This window comes from Coregonus lavaretus (genome assembly GCF_964263955.1).
Source record: "Coregonus lavaretus genome assembly, chromosome: 38".
NCBI classification, from domain to species: Eukaryota; Metazoa; Chordata; class Actinopteri; order Salmoniformes; family Salmonidae; genus Coregonus; species Coregonus lavaretus.
In genome coordinates this window covers 18,148,655-18,174,554 of record NC_140025.1, presented here as the reverse complement: position 1 = coordinate 18,174,554, position 25,900 = coordinate 18,148,655, and the positions used below count along the sequence as shown (strand labels likewise).

General features: G+C 41.9%; 1 protein-coding gene across 1 annotated transcript in view; it reads left to right on the top strand.

The window, feature by feature from the left end:
- Nucleotides 1-13,904: 13,904 nt before the first annotated feature.
- Nucleotides 13,905-25,900, top strand: part of nalf1a (NALCN channel auxiliary factor 1a) — a gene marked incomplete at both ends in the record, with an annotated part of 59,990 nt that continues 47,994 nt past the window's right edge. Inside the window, one exon of the mRNA XM_084155230.1 lies at nucleotides 13,905-14,609. Coding sequence (XP_084011356.1) covers nucleotides 13,905-14,609 — 705 coding nt within the window. The remainder of the gene's footprint in view (nucleotides 14,610-25,900) is intronic.

Sequence of the window (25,900 nt, the reverse complement as noted above, 5' to 3'; positions counted from 1 at the left end):
GGCTAGAATGGTCCCACCTGATCTCACCTCCTCCCTCCTGCCATCTTTGAGGACATGTATTTCCATTGTTAGAGCGGTCACTCGACTATCATGTCAATATAGTAGAAAATCTTTGGTGAGGGCGAATACACTTACTTAGATGTGCATAGACTCATTTGTGTCAGTAGCCTATTAATTCAACTATACTCATTCACCCAATAACTAATACTGTCTCATAATACTGTTGAATATTGCACGTGATAGCAGGACATCAGACAAATTCTGAACTTCCAGATTGAAATGACAAAAAAAAGATAGAAAACAGACACTCAAATAGTAGACAAAAACTTCACAACAATTAGACAGGCAAAAAATATATAATTGAGATGAATTAAAATCACGGATATGCCAAATGCCTAATAAGATACATGCTGGTATTGGGTTGCTTTAGGGAACACTAGAGACAGGAGAGAGGTTCCATATGTGAGCAAATCAAGAATAAATGGCGTGGAAACAAAGTGACTTGACTTCAAACGATAGCCCACCTGTAGAGACCAAACAGACATTAACGAGTGCAGGGCAAATGAGCCTTTCAAATTAGTCTACTGAAACTTTGTCTGAGGTTGACATATCGCAGGGTATTGTAACCAGTCAAACACATAAGATTATATAATTTGTCCGTTTGTTAATATTGTATTCCTGATTGATACTGATGCACACAAACGTTTAAATCAGCGCTGCCAACTCTCACGTATTGGCCAAGACACACGCATTAGACCCTCTTCTCACGCCACACCTCTTATATCTCACGCATTGAAAAGTGCTGCTTTTATTTTTCCAGCGCGTTAACTTTTCAACTGTGCTCCCAAATGGTTTTGAAATCGGAGCATCTGCATCAGCAATTTAACATCACGAGCAGAACCTCTATCATTGCCCTGTCTTGCCACACTTCTGTGAACTGCGGAACATTGAAGCATATGATTTGTTTAGTTATGTAAGGGTTCACGGGGATTGGATGCATGTTTTAAAGAAACGCCCCTCAAGATTCAGATGGAACTGAATGGGGAGAGAGAACGTTCTCCGCTGAGTTTATAAAACTGTAGAAAGAGTAGCACGGTAGTGCTATTTTATGTACAATGTTGTCAACAAAATTAGGTTGCTGTTACTCCCGTCCCTATTGCAGAATGCAGCCTTTTGACAGCATGTACCAAAGTCGATTTAATCCACACTTGCATTAGTCCTCTCGTTTGCTGATTGGCATTTAGGCTGTGACAACTAAAAGGCAGCAGACAGACAGACCTACAGTATGTTTTAGCAGGGTAGTTTGGTAAGGTGACCTGATTTGTAACTATGTAAATCATTTTCTCAAACAGATTGTGAACCGAAAAGTGTACATTTTGATTCTAGAGGGACAATGAATATGAATTACAAGCCCTTAACTATCAATGCAGTTCAAGAAATAGAGTTAAGAAAATATTTACTAATGAAACTAAAGGTTAGGGTGTAGGGGCAGATTTACGTAATCTTGTTTTCAGGAGATTTTATCTATTTACTTTATTATTCCACTTCTTCCCAACTTTGCCAGTGTAATCTGATATGCCTACTATGAAGCTATGTATTATTGCAGCCATTCATGGACAGTTTTGAATAAGTCATACAAATAAGCATAGGATATTAAATGCTCCAGGAATCAAATGTAATTTTGGACATTTTAGTATTGTGCACATGCTAGGCAGAGATGGTAGGGGGACTCACAACTCATAAACACATCCTATTTTGTCTATGTAGAGTAAGTTGATGGCAAGGATCTTCAACTAATAGGCATAAACCACCTGAATATTGATATTCATTCGATTTTTCTTGAAGGTTGGGTGATTTAGAGAAATTATTGTTATAACAAGAACGTTTTCAAACACCCAGCACTTGGGAAACATAGATCAGGGATGGCCAACCCTCCTGGAGAGCAAGCAGGATTTTCTTCAAGATCTATTTTAAAGAGAGAGTTCACCCAAAATACTAAATGTTTGTGTCCTTACCTTGAAAGCAGTCTATGGACAAGGAGACTGCAATCTATGATTTGGTTACCCACTGCCATCAACCATTAATATGATTATTTCCTGTGCAGAGCCTTGGTGTAGTGGTAACACACCCCTGCACATACAACTTTCCACCTGAGAACAGGGATCAATCCCTGCTTCCAACCTTCCCACTCTTTCTAGCATTTGCCTGTCTCCCCACCTCATTACTGTCTGAATAAAGTGTCAAACCACCTAAAAAAAAATGTGTTCATTTAATGTTCAAAGTATCCTGAATATACCTGACCTGTGGTTTACATTTTTTAATTTTCCACCCTTGTCATAGGCCTAAGCCATGTCAAAATACGTAGAATTGCAGGAAATTAGCTTTAAAACAGTACAATTTTCCATTTAGGGGTTGTGCCAGGGGGCAATGAAATTCACATAGCAAATCCCACTCCAAACTTTCTTCAAAAGTTGTCAGCCCTGCATTTCAATGTTATGAAAATACATTTGTTTGCTTCATACATTTTCATAGAGTTTTGTCTTCAGTTGAGTTAGTATTTTAGATGGGGCCGAGGCTGCATTTCCGAAGGTAACCACCCCGTTCTGCCCCCGTCCCACCCCCATGGGAGCCTCTTCCCCAGAGTCCAAAATCTGTATCATGTTCTGCGCATGTGTTCCTTTACCTCTACTTTATTCAGACATTTTTGTGGGCACCCTCCCTTCACATTTCTCACTGTCAACTGTGAATGATAATTCTTCAAGTTTTACCCGTGAAATGTCCATGCAGCATCTGCATGCCAATCATTTGATCTCAGTCAATTTAATTGAAATATGCATTTAGATCTTCTTGAGTTAAGTACAGTGTTGTTCTGAATTATGTACAGGGAATTATGTACAAAATATCTAATTTACATAAGTATTCACACCCCTGAGTCAATACTTTGTAGAAGCACCTTTGGCAGCGATTACAGCTGTGAGTCTTTCTGGGTAAGTCTCTAAGAGCTTTCCACACCTGGATTGTGCAACATTTTCCCATTATTCTTTGAAAAATTCTACAAGCTCTGTCAAATTGGTTATTGATCATTGTTAGACAACAATTTTAAATTCATTCCCATAGATTTCCGTGAGAAGACTGATTTTCAGGATGTCTCATGGTCTGACAAACATCGCTGTAGCTTGGCCACCTTCCACCGCAGATGCGGAAGGCCAACATAGGCGGATGCAGTGCATTGAGAAAACAGATATCTCTAGCTTAAACTGACAGATTTGGATGGGGATTGTTTTATTATGTTACTGGGTGTCTTAATTGGACACAAATTAAAAGGAAATAACGAAAACCAGCATACACTCGGCCCTCAATGGAATGAGTTTGACACCCATTACCTATTTATTTTACATTTATTTAACTAGGCAAGTCAGTTAAGAACAAATTCTTATTTACAATGACGGCCAAACCCGGACGACGCTGGGCCAATTGTGCGCCGCCCTATGGGACTCCCAATCACGGCCGGTTGTGATACAGCCTGGAATCGAAACAGGGGGTCTGTAGTGACGCCTCAAGCACTGAGATGCAGTGCCTTAGACCACTGCACCACTCGGGAGCCATATGACATACTGTAGATCAGAACCCGAAGCCACAGAGGACGAAGCCACACTTTGGTCTGACAGACACTGTTGATCATCCTTGCAGCCCTGCTATTCTTCTCCTGGTCCTCTATGACCAAGCACCTCCCATTTGTGGAGCCCTTCCTTGTTGACGGTACTCAGAGGCTACAGGGCCTTCCCGTTGTAGATGTAAGTGGGCTGGAAGGGCATCACAGAGGAACCCTGGAGCTGCTGGTTGGGAGTGCAGAGCACCTTGAGCACTTTACTGAGGAAGTCTAGGTCTTTGACCTCCAGGTAGGGGAGGTGACAGATGTGCAGAGGGACGGGAACTCCTTTCTCCAGCAGCACAGGCAGCACGGGCTTCCGCTCCAGACAGTCTCTGAACATGGACATGTTGGCCTCCAGGAGACACCAGAGGCTCCTCACAAACTTGTGCCAAGATAGCAAGAAGTACCAGTGTCTGGAATGTGTTTCATGAGACACTCGTTCTACAAGACCTTGCTACAAAAGTAGCTTGCAACTTGAAGTTTTATATAGTTACCATGGAAACTATATCAACAACTGCTAGTTGAATGCCCGGTCTTCAGTCAGCTCAGCTGTCAACATAATATTCTATAACTGGCTAGTTTTGTCTCATCTCATCATTCTTTATGTCTGCTGTTAGATCTTTCCCGGGGGACAAATCCCAGAACTAATATCACTAAAGGTGTAGCTACAGTACATGTGGACATTGCACAAACATGGCCAGCTTGAATGTAGACACATTTATCATCAAAAAATCAATGGGTGTGTTTGCGTTACAAAAACAAAACATTGTCTGCTGTAAATAGGCTATCATATTAATTTGCTTATAAAGACAGTATACCTAGCAAATGAAAATAAGTTGTGTGTAGAGTACAACCACAGATAGAACAAGGAGTATAACAATCTTTGCTACAACTTCAGCTGTCCCACAACTAGCATGGCATTCCATTCTATTTATATGGTCTATTCGATGGGTTTGGCTGTCTAACCACACACTGCCATGCACAGCTCTCTGGATGAGGTTCTGTCTTCAAGTCTGCAGTGGGTGATGAAGTCCCTTCCATCTATGTAATGTATTACAGGTTATGGACAGGTGCAGTCAGGCAGGAGGGGTGGAGTGCATGACACTCCATCCTGGATATGACAGAGTTTGCCTCAACCCATGGGTCCAGCAGGCAGAGTTAAATACATTCAGGCAGGTGTGAGATGCCGGAAGATGGCATTCTTCTCATACCACTCTGTAGCTACTGACCAAGATTCTTCCAGGAGGAAGCTTTGAATCGGTCAGTAGCCTACAGAGTAATATGAGAAGAGTGAAACTGCTGAACTTATGTAGATATTCTAAACATTGTTTTGATAACTTGGAAGTGTAACAGTTCCATGTAAAATAAACCATCCTTCACATACAGTGGGGAGAACAAGTATTTGATACACTGCCGATTTTGCAGGTTTTCCTACTTACAAAGCATGTAGAGGTCTGTAATTTTTATCATAGGTACACTTCAACTGTGAGAGACTGAATCTAAAACAAAAATCCAGAAAATCACATTGTATGATTTTTAAGTAATTAATTTGCATTTTATTGCATGACATAAGTATTTGATACATCAGAAAAGCAGAACTTAATATTTGGTACAGAAACCTTTGTTTGCAATTACAGAGATCATACGTTTCCTGTAGGTCTTGACCAGGATTGCACACACTGCAGCAGGGATTTTGGCCCACTCCTCCATACAGACCTTCTCCAGATCCTTCAGGTTTCGGGGCTGTCACTGGGCAATACAGACTTTCAGCTCCCTCCAAAGATTTTCTATTGGGTTCAGGTCTGGAGACTGGCTAGGCCACTCCAGGTCCTTGAGATGCTTCTTACGGCGCCACTCCCACTCCTCCACTTGATTCCGTCTCTCACAGTTGAAGTGTACCTATGATAAAAATTACAGACCTCTACATGCTTTGTAAGTAGGAAAACCTGCAAAATCGGCAGTGTATCAAATACTTGTTCTCCCCACTGTAATACTGTAGAAGTAGTGTTCTGCTAATATAACAATGTGCAAATATTACATTTGTCTTTCATCTTCTATTGTCATTCACAAGTGATACGGATACTGTACCTATCAGCATTTTGTCTGGTGGTATATGGTAGTCGTCATCCCTTCGTATGGTGTCCTATATACGACAGTTCCCTGACATGTTTGAAGAATACACTGCCCCTCCCCCCCATCATTCAATAATAAGTGATAGATATGTCTTGTATAATTGTAATGCTTAGTGCAAGGTCTCTCCCAGTTCAGACATCTGAATCAACCTGTCTTTTAGTCAGGGGACTCCATGACAAACCATCTCTCCTGTCCTCCATCTGTAGAAAAAAAGGTAGAGTTCGTACACACAGCACTGATTACATTATCAATGGCTGTTAATTTAATTCCAAAACAGACAAGTGATAGTATTTTTACCTATGACCAGATCAAATGTAACCAACCTGAAGTGGGACTGGTGCCTGGCCACGTACTGCCCCAGCCTTCTGCTGCTGATGTGATAAGGGGGTTCCCATGACACTGTGGAACAATAAATCCACCAGGTTTTGTAAGTAGCCTGTGAAGGAAATAAAAAATCATCACTTAATAAACATATAGCGAGGAAAAATTAATTTTCTCTAGTTTTGAAGTAATTATACTAATAGAGTGACTGTAGGTACAGAATAGATTCAGACCAGTGAAGCTGACACCGTTACTATGCAACCAGCTGTGTAACGTTACATTGCTGAATGCTTGCTGACAGTGCTTGGGATGAAAGAAGTGCAAGAGCTGTCTTTTTCCAAGTCTGTCCGTTAGACTATGTTCACCGAAATTCACAAATGACATTATGCTATATAGATACTTCTGATTATTCACTGTTAAGGGTTCATACACATTTTCCATAACTTCTCCATGCATTTTAACAACATTTTCATTACTATTATTATAGCCTACAAGAAAAAGGAAGCATTACTGACACTGGAAGGCTGCTGTGTGATCCCATGTAGGCCTACCATCTCCAGCCGTTGTGCCTTGATCAAGGCACTTAACGCCCCACAAAGTAGAACTGCAATGTTAGTCACGTTGTCAACACTCTATCTGGAGAGCTCCTGGGTGTGCAGGCTTGGCTTTTGATCCAGCCCTGAAACACCCAAGTCTGCTTATCAAGGTCCTATTGAGCAGCTGATGTTTAGCCTACAATGTGGTTAGACCAGGGCTTGAACAAAAGCATGCACACCCAGTAGCTATCCTGGAGGATGGTTGCCACCCTTGATATAAAATAGTGTGACATTACAACCATACTTTTGTCTTTATAAAATGATTACCTCATTCAATGAATCAGGGATCAAATGGATAAGGTAGGCTACTTCAAAGCAAGGTATCTAACTAGAAATGTTTATATATAAGGCTCAAATATGAATGTTTCAGGGGAGATGTATGCACAGCAAGTTATTTGTCAATTAGGCTATTCTTGGAATAAATCTCATTTTGGACAAGACTGACTTTATGACCAAAATTATCCTATTTACACTTTATAGTCAATTTTGACACTAGAATTAAAGTTTCTGACTCATATCGACAACACATAGGCCGTTTATAACCAGAGAAGTCGGTTCTAGGAGGCAGTTCTCCTTTAACCAAGTTAAAAATGTATCTTGATTCCACTAAAATTACAGAAATAATGAATATTACCTGATTTGCACATTGACACCTGTGGGTGAAAGTCTCTTCTCACAGCCACTGTATCTCTGTCTGTTACACTCATCTGGACAATCCCATCAATTCGTGTTGGTTTCACTTCCTTGTCAAAACACAACTAGGAAAACTGGTTTGCGATTGCAAAATTATTTTCTACTGGTACAGTTGAAGTCCGAAGTTTACATACACCTTAGCCAAATACATTTAAACTCAGTTTTTCACAATTCCTGACATTTAATCCTAGTAAAGATTCCCTGTCTTAGGTCAGTTAGGATCACCACTTTATTTTAAGAATGTGAAATGTCAGAATAATAGTAGAGAGAATGATTTATTTAAGCTTTTATTTCTTTCATCACATTCCCAGTGGGTCAGAAGTTTACTTACACTCAATTAGTATTTGGTAGCATTGCCTTTAAATTGTTTAACTTGGGTCAAACGTTTTGGGTAGCCTTCCACAAGCTTCCCACAATAAGTTGGGTGCATTTTGGCCCATTCCTCCTGACAGAGCTGGTGTAACTGAGTCAGGTTTGTAGGCCTCCTTGCTCACACACGCTTTTTCAGTTCTGCCCTCAAATTTTCTATAGGATTGAGGTCAGGGCTTTGTGATGGCCACTCCAATACCTTGACTTTGTTGTCCTTATGCCATTTTGTCACAACTTTGGAAGTATGCTTGGGGTCATTGTCCATTTGGAAAACCCATTTGCGACCAAGCTTTAACTTCCTGACTGATGTCTTGAGATGTTGCTTCAATATATCCACATAATTTTCCTTCCTCATGATGCCCACTATTTTGTGAAGTGCACCAGTCCCTCCTGCAGCAAAGCACCCCCACAGTATGATGCTGCCACCCCCGTGCTTCAAGGTTGGGATGGTGTTCTTCAGCTTGCAAGCCACCCCCTTTTTCCTCCAAACATAATGATGTTCTTTATGGCCAAACAGTTATATATTTGTTTCATCAGACCAGAGGACATTTCTCCAAAAAGTACGATCTTTGTCCCCATGTTCAGTTGCAAACCGTAGTCTGGCTTTTTTATGGCGGTTTTGGAGCAGTGGATTCTTCCATGCTGAGCGGACTTTCCGGTTATGTCGATATAGGACTCGTTTTACTGTGGATATAGATACTTTTGTACCCGTTTCCTCCAGCATCTTCACAAGGTCCTTTGCTGTTGTTCTGGGATTGATTTGCACTTTTCGCACCAAAGCACGTTTATCTCTAGGAGACAGAATGCGTCTCCTTCCTGAACGGTATGACGGCTGCGTGGTCCCATGGTGTTTATACTTGCGTACTATTGTTTGTACAGGTGAATGTGGTACCTTCAGGCGTTTGGAAATTGCTCCCAAGGATGAACCAGACTTGTAGAGGTCTACCATTTTTTTTCTGAGGTCTTGGCTGATTTCTTTTGATTTTCCCATTATGTCAAGCAAAGAGGCACTGAGTTTGAAGGTAGGCCTTGAAATACATCCACAGGTATACCTCCAATTGACTCAAATTATGTCAATTAGCCTATCAGAAGCTTCTAAAGCCATGACATCTTTTTCTGGAATTTTCCAAGCTGTTTAAAGGCACAGTAAACTTAGTGTACAGTGGGGAAAAAAGTATTTAGTCAGCCACCAATTGTGCAAGTTCTCCCACTTAAAAAAATGAGAGAGGCCTGTAATTTTCATCATAGGTATACGTCAACTATGACAGACAAATTTAGAAAAAAAAATCCAGAAAATCACATTGTAGGATCTTTAATGAATTTATTTGCAAATTATGGTGGAAAATAAGTATTTGGTCACCTACAAACAAGCAAGATTTCTGGCTCTCACAGACCTGTAACTTCTTCTTTAAGAGGCTCCTCTGTCCTCCACTCGTTACCTGTATTAATGGCACCTGTTTGAACTTGTTATCAGTAAAAAAGACACCTGTCCACAACCTCAAACAGTCACACTCCAAACTCCACTATGGCCAAGACCAAAGAGCTGTCAAAGGACACCAGAAACAAAATTGTAGACCTGCACCAGGCTGGGAAGACTGAATCTGCAATAGGTAAGCAGCTTGGTTTGAAGAAATCAACTGTGGGAGCAATTATTAGGAAATGGAAGACATACAAGACCACTGATAATCTCCCTCGATCTGGGGCTCCACGCAAGATCTCACCCCGTGGGGTCAAAATGATCACAAGAACGGTGAACAAAAATCCCAGAACCACACGGGGGGACCTAGTGAATGACCTGCAGAGAGCTGGGACCAAAGTAACAAAGCCTACCATCAGTAACACACTACGCCGCCAGGGACTCAAATCCTGCAGTACGAGACGTGTCCCCCTGCTTAAGCCAGTATATGTCCAGGCCCGTCTGAAGTTTGCTAGAGTGCATTTGGATGATCCAGAAGAGGATTGGGAGAATGTCATATGGTCAGATGAAACCAAAATAGAACTTTTTGGTAAAAACTCAACTCGTCGTGTTTGGAGGACAAAGAATGCTGAGTTGCATCCAAAGAACACCATACCTACTGTGAAGCATGGGGGTGGAAACATCATGCTTTGGGGCTGTTTTTCTGCAAAGGGACCAGGACGACTGATCCGTGTAAAGGAAAGAATGAATGGGGCCATGTATCGTGAGATTTTGAGTGAAAACCTCCTTCCATCAGCAAGGGCATTGAAGATGAAACGTGGCTGGGTCTTTCAGCATGACAATGATCCCAAACACACCGCCCGGGCAACGAAGGAGTGGCTTCGTAAGAAGCATTTCAAGGTCCTGGAGTGGCCTAGCCAGTCTCCAGATCTCAACCCCATAGAAAATCTTTGGAGGGAGTTGAAAGTCTGTGTTGCCCAGCGACAGCCCCAAAACATCACTGCTCTAGAGGAGATCTGCATGGAGGAATGGGCCAAAATACCAGCAACAGTGTGTGAAAACCTTGTGAAGACTTACAGAAAATGTGTGACCTGTGTCATTGCCAACAAAGGGTATATAACAAAGTATTGAGAAACTTTTGTTATTGACCAAATACTTATTTTCCACCATAATTTGCAAATAAATTCATTAAAAATCCTACAATGTGATCTTCTGGAAAAAAAATTCTCATTTTGTCTGTCATAGTTGACGTGTACCTATGATGAAAATTACAGGCCTCTCTCATCTTTTTAAGTGGGAGAACTTGCACAATTGGTGGCTGACTAAATACTTTTTTTCCCCACTGTATGTAAACTTCTGACCCACTGGATTTGTGATACAGTGAATTATAAGTGAAATAATCTGTCTGTAAAGAATTGTTGGAAAAATTACTTGTGTCATGCACAAAGTAGATGTCCTAACTGATTTGCCAAAACTATAGTTTGTTAACAAGAAATGTGTGGAGTGGTTGAAAAACGAGTTTTAATGACTCCAACCTAAGTGTTGTAAACTTCCGACTTCAACTGTAAGTCAAAAGTACACCTGCCCATGTAATACACAAGCAGTCTACATGCACTGTAAACAAAGGTCGCATTTGTCTGCCAGATCTCACAATGCTTGGGTAGGTGTTTAACATATCAGATAACCACATCATATGAAATAGCAATCTGATGCCCAACTGTGCAGTCAATGACGTGGTCACAAACATTGGTTGATGCAATGCAACGCCTGCAATGTAGTTGGGAGGAACACCACCAAAAACTTGATCATTAGAAAACATTTACCCCCACTATACCCCATACTTGATTCAGAACTGATACTTACTAATTTATGATGCTTTTAATGAGAGCAAAAAAAAAGACAAGGTAGCAAAAATTATCCAACACCAGTACATGATATCTCAAAAAGGCACCACGCAACAAACTACCAATGGCAGGTGTTTCTTAGAAGCAATTAATTAATAGCCAGCCTGTCTACTCCATAGCACGTGTGTGTATGTGTATGTGTGTGTGTGTGTGTGTGCGTGTGTGCGTGCATGTGCATGTGCATGTGCATGCTTTATTATCAATAATTGTTTCCTGGAATGCATCTATGTTTGCATAACCAATTCTGTGTAAATCCTGAAAATCTTCAATCCGTCCCTCCTGTTTACATTTACATTTTAGTAATTTAGCAGACGCTCTTATCCAGAGCGACTTACAGTTAGTGAGTGGATACATTTTTCATACTGGCCCCCTGTGGGAAACGAACCCACAACCCTGGTGTTGCAAGCGCCATGCTCTACCAACTGAGCTACACGGGGCCCACCTGCCATGTCAAGTGTGTTTGCGTGTCATTGTGTCATTGTGTTTGCGTGCATACTGTATGTGTGTATGCATGTGGCCATTGTATTTGTGTATATACAGTATGAGTGTTTGATTGTGTTTCTGTGGTTTATTTGGGTTTCTGAGTGTTTATATTAATTTCTGCATGTTTGTCTGTGTGTGTGTTTGTGTGTGTGTGTGTGTGTGTGTGTGTGTGTGTGTGTGTGTGTGTGTGTGTGTGTGTGTGTGTGTGTGTGTGTGTGTGTGTGTGTGTGTGTGTGTGTGTGTATGTGTAAAGAAGGAAATTAAAGAAGTCAGACAGACAGACAGACAGAAATAAACAATTTTTTTGCTCCATTGCCTCTACAGCAAACCTCTGATCAGATTATCTTTCTGCACCATCTACACTACACTCTACTGTAGCACAGCTCTCAGACCAGCTAGCTCTCAGACAAATGGGCCCATATTAGTGGGAGTGCTGATGTAGCTTCAGTTTTAACTTTTGGATCATAATGAATAAGATCACATGGACAAGGGAGACCGGATCCTAGATCGGCACTCCCACTCTGAGATGCTTTATAAATATGACCCCTGACCTCAGTTCAGTTTCTCGTCTGTGGCCAATTGCCTATAGATTGCAGTCATCGATAGCAAGGACAGAAAGTGATGCGGAAGACTTCCAAATGCATGATGGGTTGTTTCTTTCCACTGACCTTCTCTCATGCTTTACTTTGGGTCGACTGGGTATTTACAAAGCTGTGAAGGAGATTTGTATGGAGAATGGAGGAGGAACTAAGAATTATTCTACAGGAGAGAAGGAAGAGAGCGAGTACAGTTCACCACCTATCTGTGCAATGCTGGACAGCGCCTGGTGCTGAAATTAGTTCAAGGAGTTTTGTTGCCAGGAATCTTTACCAAAGCTCATCAAGCTATTCACCTGTTTTACGCAAACTATACCACTCTGGAGTGTCAGTTATTTAACTGTGTAAATGAGAACTAAAAACTTTTGTTTGGTTTTTAAATGGTGTATTTCAAATGTATCTTTGGTCTTATTGTAGTGTATAGGCTATATTATTTGTTTTGTCTTTGAAGGGCTGTTGGAAGATAAGCCTGTGGGATAAAAGAGAAACAAACACACACCAAAAAAACATTAGATCACTCTGAAAAGACAGGTCCACAGCCAAACAAACCACACAATGATCGTTGCCTTGGATACAATCCTGAACCCATATCACCCTGAATGACTGACTGCTCTATCTATGTGCTAGAACATGACAACAACCTGGATATTTTATGCCATGATTACATGCTATAATGTTGTTATATAAATGTTATAATGATTTTATAAGGACTTGCACCTGATGAACCTGACATACAAAGCAAAAGAAAGGAGTGTGTATTTTTCTTTCTTTTGACCTTGATGGAAGTATTTACATGGCCATAATTCAGTAATAATTAAAAAATAATGCATGCATGCTATACATACATAACACACATCAACCCTTATGGGCCAGATCAACTAAGCATTTACACTAGGTGCTAAGTTTGAATCTGTATTTTTTTTGTTGCATTCAACTCTAGTGGGGGAACCCTTATAGAAATGAAATAATTCCTGGTTTCAGGATCATAGACAGCTCTCACTCGAACACTATGGCTGCGTTTTGTGACTGATGCTAAATATTTAATATTCAATTTTGTTATCCATTAGGCTACTTGTTGAGCAGACTCTCCTGTCTCTCGAGTCCTCACTATTTTCTAGACTCTGTTTTAGCTTTCAGAGTAGCTGGATGGCTACTGATGCTGCACATTCTGAAAACAGACCCTTCAAGTGCGTCAGAATTCAAAAGTCGCGTACGACATAGCACCTCCAAAAAGTGTTCCAAGAAGAACATGATGGCGACAACTAACCCAGGACCAAGATGACAGTGGACATCAAAAGACAACATCTCAGGTATTTTGCCTAGCAGACACGGAAGCGAAATTCACTGGGCTGACATAGAACCCACCACTCATCCCAGAGCCACCACGTTCAAGGCGAACGTAAATGAAGGTTGCCGTAAAACGGGTCTACGCAAAGGACCAGTGCTGAGCGCAGGCTAGAGGAGAGGAGGGGGAAGCGAGACATGTTGCTACAGAAAACTAGCATCTTCATCTTCATCGGAGAGCCATGGAGAACGCGGTCCCATCAATGCACGGCTTAATCTCCTCCAACACATTAATTGAATGTGAATTACAGATAATCGCGGAGTTCAACCAGCAGCACCACCTACGACCCAACATTTAAGAGGCGAAAAACGCAAATTAGACCACAAGTCAATGAATGTTGTGGCAGAGAAGCCCCCACGGTGGAGTCGGCCGGTGAAGAAGCGCGTTCCCAAAATATGACCAGGGGTGCTTGGACGAGTCTGCAGCAAGAAGACGGCTTCAAAATCTGGCTAGAACCCCGCGAGAACGAAAAGCCATTTACCGATTCAGAGAGGGCCCAGAGATGGCGACTGTCTTTGGCTTCGCTCTTGTTTCTAACCATTCTGCTCTCTGATCACTTGTGGTTCTGCGCCGAGGCGAAATTGACAAGGACCCGTGATAAGTTTGCATTGACGGACATGGGAGCTTACCCATCTGCAAACCACATCCCATCATCCAACCTCCATTTAGCACACAGCAGCCTCAGAGAAAACGAATATGCTATTTTTATAGGGAATTCTACCAAACCTTTGTGGCGACTTGAAACTTGCCACCACGATAGTTTATCTAAAAACTGCTTTACTTTTGATGACGCCGACCATTTGTGCAAGGACCTTTCGGAAAAAGAAGGGACCCGGACTGTAAATATAAGTGATTTATACCTTTCCTTTTGTAATTCTTATTCTCTTTTGGATTTGTTTTACGGGTCTACGAGTCCGGACAATTTGAACTGCAGTCTTGACGTGCTTATTGATGGCGATATGGCGAAGTGCAGCCTGTGCGTCCAGGCGTACCAGCGCTATGACCAACACGCCCTGGAGAAATATGAGGAATTTGAGCTTATGACTCAGAAATATGAAACGGATGCATATTCAGTGAGAACATGCATGGATGAATGCAAGGTAGGCTGACGGGGATCTTCCCCCAATCTGTTGATTTTGCCTAAATAGATGCAGTTTGGTCCCATACGGTCGTCGATCGTCATGGTAACGGATGGCAGATTCAAGGATATCCTCTGCTTTATTACCAGAAGGCTCAAGCAGGATAAGAAGCATATGGCCTCGCACCCTAAGTTCTTGCATGTGTGTGTGTTTGGTTGCTTTTTCCACAATTTAGGAGTTTTAAATCGGTTGTGGAATGGAGAAAGAGCCAGGCCTTGAGGTGTCATAACTTTCCTTCCACAGGCTTCACAATATCACCAGAAATAGGCTATTATATCCAAGCAAATATCAGCCAGCTTTACATGTTAATTCTTTCTGTAAAATGATTTAGATATTTTATTTTAGTGCTATGCTAGGCTAGGCTAGACTAGTATATTGCAAAGACTACAATAGCTGCTACTCTTTTCCTATTCATGCATCATCCCGTACCGCACCGCACGCAGGTGGTGGTCTTTTTTCAGTATTGTGCTGCGCATGCGGTGTAGCGGCCACTCGGTGCCAGGTGTTCCGCCATGGCCACTCCACTCCACATTGAGTACATTTCAATAATGTTAATAGGGCACCGGTGGCTTCCATGCCTAATCCGCAGGAAGGGCCTTTCCCCCCGTATCATTTGGCACTGTTTGCTCATTATTCGCCTGCTGTTGCGAAGGCGGTCTTTTATCAGTCGTAAACTCGACAATGGCGTTGACACAGAATTACGACAGCTGCTCTCTTTTTATCACACAATTTATACCTCAAATATGACCATGTGGCCTGGAGGAAGCTCCGACCCTGTAGTTGTGTTTTACACTTCACCGACTGGTTGGACAATAGCTATTAAAATAGAGCCTAGGCCTATGTTTCAGTGTGCCCTTGCCATCTCTATTCGGTAATTGTATGCAACATTCACGAGTAGCCTGCTTGGAAAACATCCTTTATAGTGCTTTCACGGTTTTGGGTGTGAGATTTCCTATGCCTTTAGAGTTTCAGTATAGCATTTATATTTATTTATATTTTATGTTTATGGTCGACAGCCAGTCAGCCACTATGGACGCGGATGAGAGCTGTCCATGGTGCTGAAATCCATCTATAGAAAGCCGACTCTCCAAGCGAATGGCAGCCAGGCGGTCAGTATTCATGAACCAGTCAGTGACAACCACCTGAAGTGCTCTAATGAACACAGGTGTCTGTAAACCCGATTCATGAGTCATGATAATAGTGTGTGTGTGTGTGTGTGTGTGTGTGTGTGTGTGTGTGTGTGTGTGTGTGTGTGTGTGTGTGGTGCTGAAAAGACAGCTCCCAGCCTCCTACAAATAGGCCAGGAATCACTGTGATGAGGATGCAGTAATAGCCACACTATTTTATGATGATTTTGGCAGGATACTTTTGTCTTTTGGCAGGATGCTTTCATCCTTGTGGAGCTTATTGTGGTTCAATAATGATGAGATAACAAAACAAAAACATTGGCCTACATGCTCATATTTGTTTGATAATTATCAAGGGACATATCCATCACTACTAAATGTTGGTTAAGATTAGTTTTCTGTCTTATCAGTATTTTCAGTTAATTTTGTTATTTTTTATTTTGACTTTCATCCTATTTTTCGTTCTAGCTCATGCTGTCTCATCCTCTCCCTGGTCTTGACAGGCAGATGATGGATGTTGAGGACATCACTGTAAACCCCAAGGCATTTTTAACTCAAATACTTCTAGTAAGTTGTACTCAAAGTCAATGAAAAGTCCTTATTACTTAAAATGTTTATGTGGTACTGGCTCAAAACTAAATGAGAAGTCACACCAACTACATTTTTTAAAGATACAGTATGATAACAAATTAACTTTTTTCCCAGCATTTCCTACTGCAGGTAGATTTTTTGGAATTGTTTTTAATATCTGTGTTTTTGCATGTACATTGAGTGATTGATTAATTCAATGTTATGCTACACAATTTTTTATTTTTTTTTCCAAAACTAATCCAATCATTGAATTTTTGCACCCGTTACTGAAATATTTCTTAACCCTTGAAGTCACTATAAATGCAGGTTGCGGGTCATTACAAATCTTAACTGTTAAATAGTGCAGGCTAGATTTCAATAGGAATTACACATCATTTTGCAAGCCAGCATAATGTCATTTACACTTAGGGTTGCAAAATTCTGGTAGATTTCCCAGGTTTTCCAGAAATCCTGGTTGGAAGATTACTGGAATTTCTTTTGGGAAAGTTTGTTGAATTTTGCAACCCTACTTACAGGCCTGATGTGGCCTGTAAACTATGAGTTTCAGGCCACTGTATAAGACCTTATGATATATGTAATGATTCAATTATAATGATAATATTCGCCTCAATTATAATGATAATATTCGCCTAGGAACTCAGTTGGGGAAGGCCACTGGACTGAAAATGGATGAATTCAACAACAATGTCTCTGTCACTAACAAATACAGTCATGGGTGGTAACTATACAATTCAATCGAAAAGGCAAGGCACACTGGGAAATTATTGGTGGCGTGGCTTAGTGGAGGCGTTAACTTTATAGTATACCTTACATTTGTATTACTCATATGAAGGTAGTACTGCTCACTATTTTAAGTTTCTTGGTTTTTTACTTTTTTAGGTAATTGGCTTCCTCAAAATGTAGCCAGAACTTATCCGGTTTTACAGTGTGAGGGGTGTGTTGCTGATCTGTGATGTGTGTACTAAACCTTTGTGTGTGCTCTCTCTCTCTCTCTCTCTCTCTCTCTCTCTCTCTCTCTCTCTCTCTCTCTCTCTCTCTCTCTCTCTCTCTCTCTCTCTCTCTCTCTCTCTCTCTCTCTCTCTCTCTCTCTCTCTCTCTCTCTCTCTCTCTCTCTCTCTCTCTCTCTCTCTCTCTCTCTCTCTCTCTCTCTCTCTCTCTCTCTCTCTCTCTCTCTCTCTCTCTCTCTCATCTCTCTCTCTCTCTCTCTCTCTCTCTCTCTCTCTCTCTCTCTCTCTCTCTCTCTCTCTCTCTCTCTCTCTCTCTCTCTCTCTCTCTCTCTCTCTCTCTCTCCTCTCTCTCTCTCTCTCTCTCTCTCTCTCTCTCTCTCCTCTCTCTCCTCTCTCTCTCTCTCTCTCTCTCTCTCTCTCTCTCTCTCTCTCTCTCTCTCTCTCTCTCTGTGTGTGTGTGTAATTGATGGCACATGGACAGAGAGTCTTGTCCGAGTGGTGTCTGTATGAACTCAGAGAGGTGATAGCACGGTCACCCACCCTTTATTAACTTTGGTATATATCTCACTGTCCAAACACAGTAACGTATTACAGAGCTTCAGTATTGGAACAGTTATTCCCATCCAAACAATCATGTCTGCATCCCAAATGGCACCCTATTCCCTATATAGTGCGCTATTTTTGATCAGATCCCTCAAAAGTAGTGCACTAAGTAGGGAATAGGGTGATTTTTGTTTTTTGCTTTTGTCATAGAGCCTGGTCCTATATCTGTTTGTGCTTGCTTGCCAACTCCTATCATCAATGTTTGGTGTGACAATGAGAATAGGAGTTGACAAGACAGCGCAAACAGATCTGCCACCAGGCTAGAGTCGCTATGTGTCACAATATAGTGTGCCTGATGTAGTGCGTTCTGTTGGCCAAATGACTGCTGTAACAAGGGGCAGGTTCACAGAGAGGTCACACTTCAGAGAGTTGGATGGAAAGATCTGGACATAGATACATGTGGTCCTGTGTGGCTCAGTTGGTAGAGCATGGTACTTGTGGGTGTGTGTGTCTGCATGTGTGTGTTTAAGTTGTGGCTGGTGGCACTTTAAATTGGTGGACAGGCTCCTGGAAATGGCTTGAACGGAATTACAGTTTTTCTCAATTGCTAAAACACAATTTCTGAAACCTTGCTCCATTTTCTGAAAACATTAAACACAAAACCTCATCTTCAAGCACTATTTACAAAACCTCTGACTCCTCTCGCAAAATGAAACATTCGCCTCAAAACAGTTTCACCTGTGTTCAAAATCAAACACTGCTCTCAAATCATAAACAAAGTGATCAAAATGATATACACTCTCAAGCAGTCAGTAAACAATACACCGAAAAATAGAAAACACATTGTTCAAAACATACAGTTCTCAGGGAGAATTTTCTTTTGATGAACGAAAACATGTTCTGTCATAGTAGCTCAAAATTGATCAGAAATTACTACTCTGCTTTGTTCTTTGCAATTTTGTTTTTTGTTCTTCCTCCTCCTTGTACCCCTATTTTTACAGTACTGTACCCTGCATCTCACAAACTTGTCCTTTGTCTCTGTGATACTGTAATTCTTGTTCTTTGTTGATATGAACCTGCAACCAGTCAAAATCTATTGAGCAGTCAGTACTGTTAACAAATGGAAAGCACAATGTTCAGGGCCATACAATTTGTCCATTGTACAGTATACAGCCTACAATGCACTGTACTACAGTATACAATACTAAAAGGGACAAAAATCAAAGGAGTAAACATGTGATCAATGTGCTTCTTCTTGTCTTTGGGCTGGGTCAGGCCAGAGCACTTTGTCGACATCACAAGCAATATTGTCCCTCCTGAGGCAATGGGGAAAGAAGCCTCTAGTGTGCCGTATCCAGCCCTGACATGATTCCTCACCTATATCACCACAGGCTAAATCCATGGCTTGCAGTAGAGTTACTCTAGTGTAGGGTTGTCTATCATATACTTTCCATCTCCTCAATCGGATTCAGGAAAGGCGAGTATGGAGGGAGGTACAAGTTCATAAACTGCCCATTGATGTTAAACCATTCCCTTACCTGAGCAGCTCGGTGGAAACTGACATTGTCCCACACTATCACATAGGTGGGAATGGGATTCTCATTTAGCTCTTGACCCTGCTGCTCTTGAACCTGCTGCTCAAATAAAATATCTCTTAGATTGGCAATACATCTTAGAAGGTGTTGGGTGTTATATGGCCCGAGTGTAACATGGTGATGTAGAACACCATGGTTGCTGATAGCAGCACAGATTGTGACATTGCCACCTCATTGACCAGGGACTTCAACAATGGCCCTCTGTCCAATCATGTTTCGGCCTCTCCTTCTCCTCTTTGTTAGATTGAAGCCTGCTTCATTGACAAAGATGAACTCATGGGGTCTGTCCAAGGATTCCAAGTCAAATATTGTCTGTGTAGAAATACAATATACTGAATGTAGGATTTTGTAAGTCGTACAGAGACAGTGCTATGCTGTAGAGTACAATTAGGCCTACTGTATGCACTTCTGATTCACATACATTGTATGTACTGAAGAGTAATGTCATTCACATAGTATGTGTTAGTACTGTAGACAATCTGGATTACAGTAAATGTTTCTGAATGTACACTTACTTGCACATACTGAGCTCGCAGTTCTTTCACCCTTGGTGAGTTGCGCTCAAAAGGTACTCTGTATACTTGTTTCATTCGCATCCTGATACGATGGAGGACACGGTATGTGTCAGCCTTGCAATTCTACAAAAAGTAGTTGTGCAGTTACAAAACATATTCATGCAGTACAATACATACAGTGATTAACTTTACAAATGTCTATTGAAACAGCTGCATATAGTGTAGTACAGTAAATTTGCAATTACAAAAATACAGTAGTATACTGTACCTGTTCTCTTCTCTGAATGTCCTTACTATGGTGGACACAGAAAATCGGCTCAAATTGGGTTGCACATTAAGTCCTGCTTCCCTCATTGTCAGTCCATGGACAAGAACATGGTCTATCAGATATTTCCAATCTTTGTCCTCTTCCTCTTCGTCCTCCTCTTCCTCTTTCTTGCCCTCCTCCTCCTCTTCCTCCTCGTCGCCCACCTCGCATATGCACTCGTCCTCTCACATTGTTTCTTCTTTCCATTCTCAGACTTTCTCCTTCCCACCTTCAACAACCTGTTTGCTCTCTGAACTGGCTTATATTGGTTGTGTCGCATCATTTGAAACAGGTTAAATCAATTTTGAGTGGTTGTGTTCAATCAATGACATGTGTTCTCTATTTGTATTTGACTGTTGCCACTTGTGTTTACCAGTATGGATGACATGTGCATTAGAGTGCAGAATGTGTTTTGAGAATGAGAATGTGTTTAGAGTTTTGCTGAAAAGTCTAAGTGAGATCTGCAAATTGTGTTTTACCATGTGAAATGGTTTAAGGTATTGACAACAGACTGCATAATTAGCTAAATGAGTCCAGGCAACTGAGAACTTTGTCAGCCAATGGGTTTTAGTGTTTAAGCAATTGAGAAAAACTGTAATGGAATGGCATCAGCCATTACTATGAGCCGTCCTTCCCTCACCATAAGTGAGTGCGTGATCCCTCTGGGTCATTGACCCGCCCCCCCCCATCACTTACAATCAATATAATGAGTCACTATTAACCCATCAAATAATGTGAGTATGTGTGTGTGTGTGTGTGTGTTGATTGAGCGGGGCAGAACTGGTGCTGAGAGGTGAAGGGTGACGTGGAACTTCTCATTCAGTCAAACACACACACACAGATGTTGTTACACCGCATGTCAAACTGTGCTACCTTGACATTTTGAAAAGCACCACAATAGACGGGTAGGTTGTTTAGCAACAAAAGCAATGCGTGCTCAACCGTGGAGCAAAACAGGTGGGCTTGGCTTAGAATCAAAGGATTGTTGACAACATTTCCTCTCAAAATCTTTATTGAAAACATAAATACATTTGCACAGTAGGCACTTGTTGTCTCTCAAATACATCGTTACAATTATTGGTTAGCTCGCTAGCTTAAGTTTCATCGCTATCGGGAAACCCGACCCTGGTCTTTAGTACCACTTTGTAGAAGGTGGTTTTTCTGAGATATTTTCTACTGCAAAGAAACTGTGGCAGAGGGTTTATGAGTGGCATTTATGTGTGTCAAATGTCTGTTTGTGTGTGTGTGTGTGTTTGTGTGTGTGTCTATGTACTGTTTGTTTATTAATAACACTTACACACTTACTTAGCATCTCAATCTGAAAGTCTATGCCTATGCCGTGGTTTATCATCTACAATAAATATTTCATAATATGAACTTGTTAGTGTCATGATTACAGTAACATACTAAGATCAAAACCTGTGCTGTGTTTTAGCATCTACACCAATTCTACTGTTGAGTTTTCTCATGTCTATTGCCCCATACACACTCAAGTTTTACAACTGATCTACAACTCATTCGACACAAAGGTTGTGATACAATGGATATTTCCGTGATACAAATCAAATCAAATCACATTTTATTGGTCACATACACATATTTAGCAGATGTTATTGCGGGTGTAGCGAAATGCTTGATACAATGGAGAGTTTGGCTGCACAAAAATATTTACAAAACCATTGGCGGTTTCTTCACAATGCTTGTGTAACTAGTTTTGTGCAGAGAAGATCTTTGTTCACAACCATTTTGTAAAATGTGTTGTACATCAGTTGTACAACTTGAGTGTGAACGGGGCCTATAAGAGGCAACTTGATCTCATAGTTTCACTTCGGGATTTGACGTAATTTGATGAACGTAGATTTTTGAACCATTAATTCCGCGTGATTACAGGGTTCATTCCGTGTGGTTACAGGGTTAAAACAGACACAACTCAAAGGGTTAAGTTTAGGTATTAATTCCGAGTGGTTAAGGTTAGGGCTATGGTTTGGGGAAAGCATAAAATTAAATAAAAAATAAATGTAGTATCATCAAGTGCTCTCCCGTGGCGCAGTGGTTTATGCAGCGTGCTCTGGCTCTGTGAGTTTGAGCCCAGTGCTGTGCCTTCATCATTTTGTTTTTATGGTGAGCGCCGAGGACGGCATATATTGAAGTCCTCAGGACCTTTTCAAATGACCAGCCTGCAATAGGAGCCATATAGCTACAGTTCAGTTCACAGGGCTGAGGGCTGGCTCGACTGGCCGCTGATTGAGTTAGCATGTCAGCACCGCCACCGGTCACCGGTCACCGTGAGTCTGGCCTTTCCGTACCGCCCCTCCCTCTCTCCCTCCTTCACTGCCGTGGGAGTTTGACCTTGTAACCTAGGAAATAACGATTTAAATAATTTACATCATTACATTTACATCATTTAGCAGACGCTCTTATCCAGAGCGACTTACAAATTGGTGCATTCAACTTATGATAGCCAGTGGGACAACCACTTTTTCTTTTTTTTTATGGGGGGGTAGGATTACTTTATACTATTCCAGGTATTCCTTATAGAGGTAGGGTTTCAAGTGTCTCCGGAAGGTGGTCAGTGACTCCGCTGTCCTGGCGTCGTGGGGGAGCTCGTTCCACCATTGGGGCGCCAGAGCAGCAAACAGCCTTGACTAGGCTGAACGGGAACTGTGCTTCCATAGAGGTAGGGGAGCTAGCAGGCCAGAGGTGGATGAACGTAGTGCCCTCGTTTGGGTGTAGGGTCTGATCAGAGCCTGAAGGTAAGGAGGTGCCGTTCCCCTCACAGCTCTGTAGGCAAGCACCATGGTCTTGTAGTAGATGCGAGCCTCAACTGGAAGCCAGTGGAGTGTGCGGAGGAGCGGGGTGACATGAGAGAACTTGGGAAGGTCGAACACCAGACGGGCTGCAGCGTTCTGGATAAGTTGTAGGGGTTTAATGGCACAGGCAGGGAGCCCAGCCAACAGCGAGTTGCAGTAATCCAGACGGGAGATGACAAGTGCCTGGATTAGGACCTGTGCCGCTTTCTGTGTAAGGTAGGGTCGTACTCTGCGAATGTTGTAGAGCATGAACCTGCAGGATCGGGTCTACAACGGCAGGTAGCTTAGTGGGGCGGCAGGTAGCTTAGTGGTTAAGAGCGTTGTGCCAGTAACCGAAAGGTCGCTGGTTCTAATCCCCGAGCCGACTAGGTGAAGAATCTGTCGATGTGCCCTTGAGCAAGGCACTTAACCCCAATTGCTCCTGTAAGTCGCTCTGGATAAGAGCGTCTGCTAAATGACTAAAATGTAAAAAAATGATGTTAGCGGAGAACGACAGGGTGTTGTCCAGGGTCACGCCAAGGTTCTTTGCACTCTGGGAGGGGGACAAATCCCCCAGGGTCTCTCTCTCCCCCCTCTCTCTCGCTCTGTTTCTTGACCTGACTGCTGAGAGGGAGGGCCGTTAGAGCAGCAGCGAGGCAAAAGTTTGGCACCTACTGACTTGAGTTTCCTCTTGAATGATTGTTTGTCGTTGCTTCATGCTTTACGGCTCCAGTAAAGTTCTCTCCACTAGTGAGAGTGGGTGAGAGATTGAAACCTTCTGATACCTTTACAGAATTCACCTCACTATGTGTGTATGCCTCCCAGAATCTTCTCTCCAGTGTGTGCGCTCTGTTGTGTGTGACCCCAAACCCAACCCCATCCTTAGGAAATGTAATGGGTAGAACTGACATAGTCTAATGTTCATTGTCTTGTTCTATATCCCTAAGCGTGGTAATCTCAATGAAGGGAGCTTGGCGATGGAACAGCATTGTGGCTGTGTGTGTCTCCTTGGAGGATAAGGCTCTCCTTTCTTCTCCTCTCCTGTGTGTCTGTCTGTGTGTGTGTGTGTGTGTGTGTGTGTGTGTTTGTGTGTGTGTATGTGTGTGTGTGTTGTGCTATACTACCTGCTGTGGGTACACCCTGCCAGACTCTCCTCTCATGTGTGTGTGCTCTGTTGTGTGTGTGTGCTGTGGGTACACCCTGCCAGACACCCTTGACAGTGGCCTGGCAGCTCCCCATTCATCACCCACCCGCACTGTGGTGGGCACCATCACTCCCTCACTCCTTTCCTCCCACCATCCCTGAATAAGATACAACCCAATTCAATCACAGCTACAGCTACAGTTTGTTTTCCTGAACGAGGGAGGAAAGAGGGAGAGAGAGAGAGGGGGAGAGATTCTGTATGCGTTTCTGTGTATGTGTGAGTAAAGAGATGTGTGAAAAAATCGATTATGAATGTGTTTGTGTGTGAGATATATTATTATATTATAGAGAGGGAGAGATAAAAAATATTCTGTGTGTGTGGGGGAAAGAGAGAGAGAGAGAGAGAGAGAGAGAACAACAACAGCCACAGGAAACTGTGATGAGTGAGAGGGAAACTCAGGAGGATAAGGAGGAGGAGGAGGAGGAGGAGGAGGAGGAGGAGGAGGAGGAGGAGGAGGACTTGACAGGTGTCTCCCACGAGGGGGGCGGATAAAGATACTGTGACTAAGTGAAAGGCAATGAATGATGTCTCAGGATATGTGTGTGTGTGCTTGTGTAGGATTACAACAGGAAATACATATGACTAAGGGAAGTTGTGTGTAGGGAAGTTGTCATCCGTGTCTTCACTGTCAGCGTGGTGTACTGTATAAGGTGTATATACAGTACATACATCACATACTGTATGTTGTGTAAGTAATTTGTGAGCTTTTGACATATTTTCCTCTTGAAAGATAATAAACATAATTAATCGATCAATTACCATTTATCAGTCAGCCCGTCCATCCAGCCACCCACCCATCCATCCATCAATCCTTTAAAATATCTTTGCTCTAAAGGTTTATTATAGATTTACTTTAAGCATGCTTAAAGTAAAGCTATAATAAGCTACAATAAGTAATGCCGAAATTCAAGTTACTCAGTGGACTTGAAAGGTGAATCATAAAGATGAAAGAACTGAGTGAATGTATTTCAGGGTTTCACTGTTAATATCGTCTTTCGACGGATCTGTGTGTCAATCTAAGTGACATAATAAAAACATCCCCATCAAAATATGTCAGTTTAAGATAGAGATCAGGTTTTTTGCAGGGGCTGCGTCTCAATCCACTGCATCCGCCTATGTCGGCCTTCCGCATCTGCAGTGGAAGGTGGCCGAGCTACAACGGTGTTTGTCAGACCATGAGACATCCCAAAAATCAGTCTTCTCACCAAAACGACTGTAGCGTCCGAAAAAATGCATTATGTCATTAATGTAATTTTATTTGAACGATTTGGCCTACAAATATGACCACTCTATGTAAATATCAGAATCTCACGACCACAATGGTGTTCTCTGTTTTGCTCTACGGCCCCCACAATGGTCACGGGACTCGTCTGAAGGTAACCCGTACAAATGAATGGAAGTATGGAGGTAGTTTTGTGGCACCAAAAATAAGGGGTTAAATATGTGTCCAAAAAGACCTAAAGATTTCCTGAGCTTTCTTGTATCTCCTAGACATAGGACAGACACTTCAAAACCTTCATTATGATTTATTTTTTTACTGTCTTTTTTTGCCATATATAAATGTGTTATTCAATGCGTTTCTATGGGCTATAGTAGTAAAGGACAAATTCAATATTTTATAAAAAATACAAATA